This window comes from Geospiza fortis, unplaced genomic scaffold (genome assembly GCF_000277835.1).
Source record: "Geospiza fortis unplaced genomic scaffold, GeoFor_1.0 scaffold66, whole genome shotgun sequence".
Lineage (NCBI taxonomy): Eukaryota > Metazoa > Chordata > Aves > Passeriformes > Thraupidae > Geospiza > Geospiza fortis.
In genome coordinates this window covers 817,379-827,771 of record NW_005054312.1, presented here as the reverse complement: position 1 = coordinate 827,771, position 10,393 = coordinate 817,379, and the positions used below count along the sequence as shown (strand labels likewise).

The 10,393-nt window shown below is 39.6% G+C and overlaps 1 protein-coding gene across 1 annotated transcript in view; it reads left to right on the top strand.

Moving 5' to 3' along the window:
• The first annotated feature begins 317 nt into the window (after window positions 1–317).
• The window catches only part of LOC102036126 (cytosolic phospholipase A2 beta), a 26,917-nt gene continuing 16,841 nt past the window's right edge, over window positions 318–10,393 (top strand). Inside the window, exons 1-6 of the mRNA XM_031055827.1 lie at window positions 318–338; window positions 6,302–6,374; window positions 7,352–7,528; window positions 8,177–8,313; window positions 9,008–9,139; window positions 10,335–10,391. Of these exons, the coding sequence (XP_030911687.1) occupies window positions 318–338; window positions 6,302–6,374; window positions 7,352–7,528; window positions 8,177–8,313; window positions 9,008–9,139; window positions 10,335–10,391 (597 nt within the window). The remainder of the gene's footprint in view (window positions 339–6,301; window positions 6,375–7,351; window positions 7,529–8,176; window positions 8,314–9,007; window positions 9,140–10,334; window positions 10,392–10,393) is intronic.

Sequence of the window (10,393 nt, the reverse complement as noted above, 5' to 3'; positions counted from 1 at the left end):
AAGACTTTCTGTACATGTCAGAATCAACCCAAAAACCTGTTGGGAGGATGTTGGGGCGATAGCAAATTGTGAGAAATACTAAAAGTTTCAGCCTTTCTGCTCACCTCTGACATTGCAGATCTTTCCCTCTCAGATGTAGGCAGGCTCTCCTCCACACAGAGGAGGCAGAGGGTGGAGCTCGGCGCCTGTATAAATTATATGTGTCCTTCAGGTTATTTCAGCAGCAGCAGCAGCACAACAAGCTGCCAGCCTGTTTGTCAGCTGACAGATCTGTTAACCAAATTGGGGTTTCGGTCGCTGCCGCCATCTTCGGTGCTATGGGGAGCCCACCAGCCAAGGTAAGAGAGCGGAGCCGTGCGTGTTGCCGTGGCCGGGCTCCTCGCTCTCGGGCCTCTCTGCTCCAGCTCTCCCTTCCAACTCCCTCCTCCCTGCATCTGCTGGGATGCAGAGGCTGCTGTGGTGGGGCAGGGGCATCCTGAGCTTTGCAGTCTCGCCGCTCTCCTCTTTTACCTCCCAGTAACTGATATGTCAGCGAGCTTCAGTGGAAGCACAGAGCAAATGGGATACTTTGCTTTGTCCTTGGTGTACATGCCGGAGTGAAGTTCCTGAAGGAAGAGGAGGCTGCTCTTGAAGAGTTTACCTTCCGTAAAATGAAAGTACTTTAGCCCTCCTAGGTGCTTTTCTTTGGATAGCACATGTTCATTGCTTGCCCCAGCTGAAATAAACCAACAGCTTTATCTAGCAACAAAGCATAATCTATATTACTTTTGCTGCAGGGAAGACATCAAATGACCTGTTTGACCTGTTTAGATCTAACTATTTTTAACGTACTGTTTACAGCTTTTGCAATTCTTGTGGAAGTATTTCATGTCTGGACTTGAGTTTTCTAATAATAAGTTCCATTCAGAGATTTTAACTGATGGTTCTTAGTATAAATCAGCAGAACTATTAGCTGAAAATTCTTTTCTCATGTGTATCTTTAAAAAAATCGACATGGTGTATGAATGCAAGGCATGAATTACTTACAGATAATAATTCTTTATGTATCAAATCCTTCATCAAATTTTGCAACAAATAAAAGATATATGGGCATTCATGGGCTTAAAATATAGTGAGAAACAATGTTATATGCTACAGCCTATAGAGATCATTAATGGTGACATGGTGATATTTACAGGCAAAGGTAAAGATTAGAAAAATATCAGTAGCTTGAACAGATGGCTTCAGGGATAGATTAAAAATATACAAGCATTCAGGAAGAGAAAATGAGTTGTAAATGCCATGTACTTTCTGAATAAAATTTGTATCTAGTCCATCTACCAGTTAGATCCAGATGTATCTCTCTATTGTAGATATGAATATTATCTGTCAGTTTTAAAGATCAATATTGTATCTAGTAAGACAGTTCTGGAGCTGATGCATGGCTAGATAGCTCAGGTATAATTTTATCTAGAAAGTTTAATGACAAAGTTCTTGCATTTCATCCCAGTGCTGCAACTGATGTTCCATGAGTACAGACAGACTCCTGGTAAATAGGCTCCATTGCCAAAAGGTTTGAGTGCAAGCACAGTTTCAGGTCAGAAAGCTTCTGTTCCCAAGGAAAGAGATTAATTCAGTACTGCAGGTAGATCTGCTGTTGTGTCAGGCAAGCCTGTGTTTCAGTGTGTATAAGTTGGTAAATAGATATGGAAATAAGAATAGAGTGGGTTTTTTTTCTTTTACATTAAAAAACCCACATGTTTAGAAATGTGTGGATACTTTGAACTATCTAGGAAGATGTCCTAATCTCCCAGTTAGTTTTTTGCACTTTAAGAGAGCTACCAAATTGACACAGAAGTGATTGTTTGTATTAATTTACAGCTTATATTTGTAGCAATGTCTTCTGCTCAGACAAGAATAATCCCTCCTAAGAAATTTTATTTTGCGGACTATGGAATAATTTTTGTCTGGCAAAATACTCGGAAATTTTGTCAATACAAAGCCCTGAGGGACCCACTCGCACGTATAAAGAGGTGACTGATATATATGAACAGGAGATACATCCCAAATCCACAAGGATTCTTGAAGTAATCCATCAGTGATTACATGAAATTCCAGTATATGCTTGTAAAGTGAATTAGATTTCCTCACTAATTGTTCAAATTCCAATGATAAAATTTGGGACAATTGTGATTCCCAAGCAAAATGAGACTCTCATAGTTTTCTATATTTCTTCAGTCAGTCACTTTTTCCAATAGAACTTTTCATCCCTTTAATTTTAATGAAAGTAGGCAGCTGGTTGGAAAGACAAATTTCTAGCAGTGTTTTCACTGGTGGAAGGGCTAATAGCCCATACTAGATGTTAGAGGATCTAGTGGAAGAGAATGCTTTAGAACCAGGTTGGTAATTAAGCTTTCTTATAGTTTATACATTTATAGGTTTAATCTCAATTTGGTAAATTGCCAAATTGTAGTTGGGCCAAATCCTCAGTGTCTAACATAAAATAATGGTAAGAATATGCCAAATAATTACATTTGGTGTGAGATCTTGTAGGCAAGATATTCTACAGCTTCTAGTACACCACTGGAGGAAGAAGTAATCCGTGAAAGAAATTAATTATTCATGCCTGAAACATATGTATAAAGCTGAGTGACAAATCCTACAGCTATTATCAAAATGCCAGAAGACAGCAAAATCCTCATCTAAAGCTTAATATGATTTGGTGTTATCCCATGGTGATAACTCTGCTCAGAGAGCTGTCTAAGCTTGGCTCAGGGAGAGTGAAACACCAACATTCCAATCAACCTTCCAACATGTACAAACCAAGGATTTATTAAAAAAAAAAGAGAACAGGGAATTATGGGATGAAGTTCCCAGACTGCAAAAACTTCCCTAGAACACTGACTTTCTAGTGAAGGTGGCCTTGAGATCTTCTTCTAGTAGCAGCATGGAGGGGCAATAAAGACTGAAATCTAACATATAAGTTCTTGGTACGTTTTTCTTCTTTTACTGCCATCCACAGATTGTTTTGGTAGGCTCCTCAATATTTATGAGCTTTAAGATTTCATATGCTCAAAGTTGTCTTTTTGGAATGAAGCCTTAAGTGACTAACTACCTGTAAACAAAAGATTTATGTGTCCTTCCAGAGCTGATCAACATTCCTATGGAAGGAAGTCAGTGAGAATGTATTATTACAATCAAGGAGATGGTGGCAACAGATGTGAATTTTCAGTCTGTTAAGGTTTGATACAGCTGTGGCAATTCCGACATGCTAGTTTTATCTCCTGATTACTGACTCTTCTGTATTTTAAACAGAAATTACTCCCTCAAAGCTTGGTTTGAGACTACAGAAATATAGTTTAATGCTAAGTACTGTCAAGTGAAAAGAAGTTTGTTGGTTTCTTTTTATTTTTCCCAAGTTTTAGCCTTCCCTTTGGTACTCTGGAAATGCTACTATTTATTGGCTTGGAGTGTAATTGCTTAGGATGCAGCAATACACAGGTAGCTGAACCCTGCACTCTGTTGTTGGCCCCAGTGTCACACTAGTAATTTCCCAGCAAAAATAGAATTATGTGCTTCTGGGAAAGCTGCCTTTGACTCTGGATGTTTACAGAGGGGTTTTGTTACTCTGTGCATGCCTGTACAAGAAACCATGTTTCTCCCAAGGAAGTGAACTAAAACCAACAAGACCAATACAGCTGCAAGTCTGTCAAGGGCTGTCTGGATAGGCTGTCTGCACTCATCAAATTGCATTAATTGTGAAGTTACATGTTGCTTTTCATATTATGAAACTAGCAAATGGTACCTCTAACTGTAATTATTTTTTTGTATAAGGGTATTCAGGTGTGCCAGCACTTTCAGACAAAGATGTTGTTTTACACCATCCAAATCAGACCCTAGGAGTCTGCTCTGGACTGTTGTTGAAGAAAATTAGCTCTGCTTTTATCTGATGAAAAAAGGAATTAGCCCACTTCTGAATGGTTATCACAGGTTGGAGTAACTGCAGTTTTGGGAGAGGGATGGTTTCTGGCTTCCTTGTGGGATTTACAGAGCCCTCGGGGTTTATTATGGCCACACTTTCCCATCTGAATCTGTTTGGTTTTTATCCTGCCATCACACCAGGACTAAGCTGCACCGAATCAGGAGGAGTGAAAAGTCACCTTTGATGTTTCCATCATTTGGCAAATGTTGACATGCTTAAGGAAGGTGATTGCTGTTGGAAGGGGAAGGGAGAAGGAGTGAGGCACTCTGGCTGTAGTGGCAGAGGATGAACACATGACATCTGTCACATCTGAGAGTACTCTGAAGATGACTTGCAGATGCATCATTTTTATAAGTAGTTAGGAAATTCTCATCACAAAACGTTTCAAGGCAAAATTTATGCCAACATGTATTTCTTCAGTGAAGGCAGATTCTGTGAATGGTTTGGGCTTCTGTTGAGCAAGGGAGAAGTTGATTACAAAATGACTAAGAATTAACATATTAATTAAAACTAGTCACCTCTGTAATTGTCTACATAATCCAATAATTCACGTAAATGAAAACCACTAAGAATGCTGAGTGAGTGTTCCAGCTGGTAGTTCTATGATAAATAACTATTTGCACAGGAATATTGAAGTCAAATTCTTTCAGCGGGCAACTGGAATAATATGGAAGTGTCCCAATTAGAACTTGTAATGTCCACAATGCATTAAACTAAGGAAGTTTTAAATATGTCAGTTTTAAATTTGGAGGAAAACATACTAGAATGGGTTCTTGTCACACAAAAACAAATTTGCTTTGCAATTTTATACAAGACAAGAGACAGACTAAAGTGATTTTATAGGTTTAACAAGGGTTTCTCTGATCAGGGCAGCTCTTAAATATAAATCTGAATTTAAAAAGTATGTAACTTTAAGTGACATAATAAAATTTAATATTAGGTCTTTATTTGAACATGCTAATTCACAGTTCAGATGATATCCCTCTTATGTAACATAATTTACCTCTAAACAAGCCTGAATGAAGCTGAATGCAGGCTATTCTCATCTCTAATAAACATGTCCAATAATAGTTTCCACCCCATTTTAAAAGAATTTCAGATTAACTGTAGTGAGTGACTCTGTCTGTAGAGAGGTTCCTCCTTCCCCAGCAGTTTGTATCTACAGTGTTAATAATTTCCTTGTCAGGAAAAATAGTCATGTTGCTAACTTTCAAAATGAAATTGTCAAATTATTTAGTGGTGGTGTAATGAGATTCCCTGTTTAGGCAAATAGAGGTATTATTTCAGTTGGTAGTTTAAGCTTTAAGTTTTAATTTATTAGTGGTAGTGGGACTGTAATAACTGCATGTTATTATTTCCTAATATTGCTGACAAGTCATGCTAGTATGGCATGCAGAAAAACCAAAAAAAAACTAGCAGAAAATTAAAAGGAAATTTAAACGTATCAATCTGAAAAAATATTAAAGTATTTTCCCTGCTTCTGTTATTAAGATCGTTACATTTATATATGTGTTCATTCATGCTTCTCAGAACATCTTTTGAAAATGGCAAGTATTTTCTGAATAGCTTAGCCTGGAAAGCTTTAACTGTTGAGAATTAGGAAGAAGTAACTTGAAACAGTGTTAAAATGATAGCCTGCCTGTGATAGAAATAAATCTCATGTCTGGAAGGCAAGTGCTTCCATTTCCATTAGGTATTTTCAGGATGCATAATGATACGGAATTCTGTGATATCATACCTGCAAAGCAGAGCAGTTTTTATTTTGTCTGAAGGGCGTCTGCTGGGCCTGTGGTCTCTTTCCTCAAACTCAGCAGGTCCACTTGCCCTATTTACAAGCATCACAGAAATTTAATCTTAGCGCAGATACAAAGCTGACTTTGTACGAGATGTTTATAGCACATTTTGGTAAGTACCATGTCCTAGCCTAGGTAGGTCAGCTGTGCCATGACCTGGGCAGGCAGCTGCAATTCCTAATATCCCCTTCCAAAGGCCCCATTCTGACCTATGGGTGGCACAGGACCCCTGGAGTGCTGGCAGTACAACCATCTTTGTGGCCATACATGCATCAGGTTGCCTGAAAGCAAGTGCCTCTGGGGTGACAAAGAAAGCTTTCCACACCACTGTCTGAGCCTGTGTTTTCTCTCTGTCTTCATTTCCTCGAGCTCCTTAGCAAACAGCCCAGTGTGCTGCTGTGTTTTCATCTCAGTGTGGTGTACTGCCACTTGAAGGAGGTCACCTCACTTCAAACAGACTTGGGCAGACTGTCCCCTGTACTGTTCAAAATACATCTTGTTTTTGCATTCTGAGCTGATCAAATTATTGCATTTGTTTTCTCCGCAGATGAAGTTTTGCCCCATCCACATGCTTTCTGTAAGAATCATACAAGCTAAGAACATCAAGTCAAGAGACCTGTGTGAGTTGTGGTTTGATTGTGTTTTTAGTCACCGGCAGAGTTTACACAGTGAGCAATATTCTTTAGTTCTCAAGAAATGCAAGCAACGTACACAAAGCACAGCAATATAAATACTAATGCCAGGGCTATAATTAGATCAAATGTCTCAGGTATCATTAGATTGGAGTACATCTCTTGTGGCATTTCAGGGAACTGGTGAAAAACAAGACATCCAGATTAATTTTCTGGGCCAAGAAGGGAAGGTAGACTTCATTAGGACACTGCAATCTATGAATCTCCGTGGGCAGGAATTTTGCCACGCAGGCTGTGAATTTAGGGACCTTTTATTGAAATGTACCAATTATACACAATAATCAAACATAAATTAGGGAATTTCAAGCCTTCTAAAATACTTTATCTTTCAGGGTATTTGTTGACCAGTCACAATAAACTATATTGATAGTTTTGTTTAAGGAGGACCTCTGCAGATCCAGTTCTAAGCCCATGCTGAGCATGCAGGCTGTGTACTTTTGTGTTCAAGTGTCTTTAACTCATTATCTCCCATTCACAGCCTCCTATGCCTCCTTCTCCATGTGTGCTGTGGACCAGCTATTCAGCTGCCATTTTTGCAGAGGTCTCCAATGAGTTCCTCAGTTAGGACAGAGGCATTGAGCTGCCTTTTGTCAGTTTTGAAGCTTCTGGCCTGTGTATTCCTCTAGTGAAAAATGACTCAGCAAAAAAAAGCATCACTTTGCAATGATTTACTCAAGTTACAGCTGAGACCATCCATGCCTTGTCATGTAGGACCAAGCCTGGATGTGAGGGAGACCAGAGGGAGTGAATCCCCTGTTGGTTGAATAACTGCCTGCCAAAGGCTTCCTGTGCTCCAGTGGCAAGTGCCACACAGCGTCATCCAGAGGTGGACACTAGAAAGGTGCTAGTGTGACAAGGCCTGTATTTCTGAGTTTCAATGATCTCTTCTATCTACTCTATTGAAGGGACAGTTCCACTTTCGTGCCAAAACCTTGCGGGGCAATGTTATTCACTGCTTGATACCAGTCTGAAGTATTTAGGCATCTCGGGCTGCAGTGGAAATCTTCCGTCAAGTCCTGGCTCCAGCTCTGAAAGACATCACCTGGGAGATTTCCTTTCACACCGTTGCCCAGCCTCACAAAGTAAATGCGCTTCCCCACCCTGGCTCTCCCCAAAGGATGGCTGCTCGAGGCGCTGCCTGCACTAACCATAAGGAATAGATATAGGATGGAAGTGAAATGAAGATTTCCAACTTGCTTGTGCCCTCCAGTTCTTGGGCCCATGCTGGCCTTGAGCTGCAACAGAACATCTTACCTAGTGCCTAACACCTCTAGACAGCCATTATGTCCCCTCTGCATGCTTGTGTGACTCAACTGAGCAAGCCAGACTCTGATCTTGCTGTAATATGCATTCTTCTTTCCTGTAATCATCCTAACAGCCCTTTGTGGAACCAGCTGTAGTTTCAGTTTAACTTTTTAACATCATTGACTGGAATTGTAAGGACTATGCCTGAGGAATGGTCAGTGGGCATAGTCCATTTTTCTCTTTCTTTTCACATGGGAAAGGTGGCTCTTAGTGTACCTTGTGTGTGCATGTGTACATTTGCAGTTTGTAGTTACTCAGCAATTAGATGGTTTCCCTTGATTGTTTCCAAATGGTGATCTCTTTACTAATTAAAAAAAGAAAAGTAGTAAAAAAAATAGTAATATTATTAATCTCCAGGATTATGGCCTAGCCCTACTGTTCTTCTATAACACTGGAATCAGGTTTTTAATTTTTCTCTGCTGCAGTGACGGCATCAGACTGCTATGTACGCTTGTGGCTGCCGTCTGCTTCACCTGGAAAGCTTCAGACCAAAACCATCAGGAATTCTGACAACCCTGTCTGGAATGAGACTTTCTACTTTAGGATCCAGAGAGAAGTTGAGGTAGTAAAAAAATAGAATTTTCACCAATTTGAATAGCTCAGAATCCTCAGGAGACACCATGTTGATTCTCTGTGCTAAATAACTTAAGAAAATGCTTGCTTAACAGACTGGCTTGCACAGAATAGTAGACATAAGAAGCAGTACTTTGCTCAGCTATTTACAGACATTGCTGATGTAAATCCTGTATCTAAGCTAGTTCAGACTCCCTTTGTTGTCACCTGAGTGAAATAAGCACTACTGTAGCATACTTCTCTGCTCTTTTGGCATGGCTAACTTTGATAGAGCTTTCCCTCCACCGCTTCTAAGGGAAGAGTAGAGAAGTTGTTGTGGTGTAGACAACAAATTTAATCCTTCCCTAAACTGTGGAATTTGAGAACTTTGGGAATGAAGAAACTAAGTCTGTTCTTTGTGGGGGGTTATCAGTGGGGTGCAGAGCACTGGCATCTTTTCTGTCTCAGGAGAGTGGGAACCTCTGTTGTAGTTGTTTTCCACTTCACAAGTTTCCCAAGATTGGGTGTAATAATGTTCTACATTAGCAGACTACTGAAGGAAAGGACATGCTTTTTTATTCTTACTGCTCTAATAGTGAAACAGTTGCAAAAATAACTCATAAGAATTTTTTTCTATAATATTTTTTTTGTTTCTGCCTAACAGAAGCTCAATAAGTGTTCTTACTTATTTTTTCTACTACCAGAATATTTTAGAATTGGCAGTGTGTGATGAAGATGCACTCACCAAAGATGATATGCAGTTCACAGTTCTTTTTAATGTTGCTAGAATCAGACCTGGGGAGACAATCCGCGAGACTTTTGCTTTGAAATCAGAGGTAAGGGCTGAAAATGCAGGGAGAGATTGACAAGACCTCATTGTCCACATTGTCTTCCATGTTAGGTAGGGTTTGGATCTTTGTGAACAAATAGCCTTATATATCATTATCAATACCTCATCAAAACAGATATAGTTTTGCTTTATTTTTGTGACCTCATGAATCTCTTTTTACAAATTCAGAAAATGAAGCCACTTCTGTCTCATGCTCTCTGAGGGCAGCATATTTTAATAGAAAGCATCTGTAAATAATAATTTTTATCTTTTAGAATCCAAACAAATACTTGCTTACCTTTCAGCTTGATCCCACTTTTGCCATGCTTGGGGGAAATTTCCTCATAAATGGCAACTTATTTATTAAAGACATGAAAACAATTCACTCATCACTTGAATAAAATGGTTCTTTCAGGCTTTTTTCCCTGTTGGTGTTCATGCTGGGTTTTGTCCTAGTTGATTCAGATTTCTCTAGCCCATAGTAAAGGAACGTCTGTCCTGCTAACATCTTTAGTATTTTATTAAGGAGACCATGAAAGAGAGTTGTCCAGTAAACAAAGCTGGGATAAGTCTGTGACAACTCCTGGACTTGTCTGAGCTGTTGCTGAGGTGTTGCTACACACTCATTACAGGAAAGAGACAGCCCATAAAACCAGCTACTTCCAACATGCTGAAAGCTGTTAACGTGGATTTTCCTTGTGACCCTGCTGGCTGGTGGTGTGCACTTCTCAGCCAGTGGGTGAGTCAGTGGGAAATACAATGATTCAATAACCACTTCAGTCACTTGCCTAATTCATCTCTTCTGGATTCAGTTCAAATGCGCTTTAAATGGTTTGTATGTGAAAATGTCTCTAGTCTTAGGGACATTTCTTGCTGGGCTTTGATGCCTTTCCCCCATGCACATTATCTTGCAGAGAGCCATCATATTTCCTTTTCAATCAAGCTCTCGCTCTCAGTCAGAGAGGGAAATGTGTATAATTCTACATATCACACAATGGGAGATTATTAGTCTTATGTGCCAGACTTTCCCAAGTCTGTGGTTTCTGTTGCAATTTCAGCTTTGGAAAGACACAAAACCTAACTTTTTTTGGTATCATTAGCAGAAGAGATGTCAGGCCTTGAAGTGCTTTTTAGGTGTATCTGTGCTGCCAAATTCTTGCAGCCTTCAATAATCTATATTTATTTTACCCATTTCTTTTTAGACAGAGAGGTGCTCTAAGAAATGGGAAAGTTTGGAAGTGGAATTCTGGATGGAAAGAGT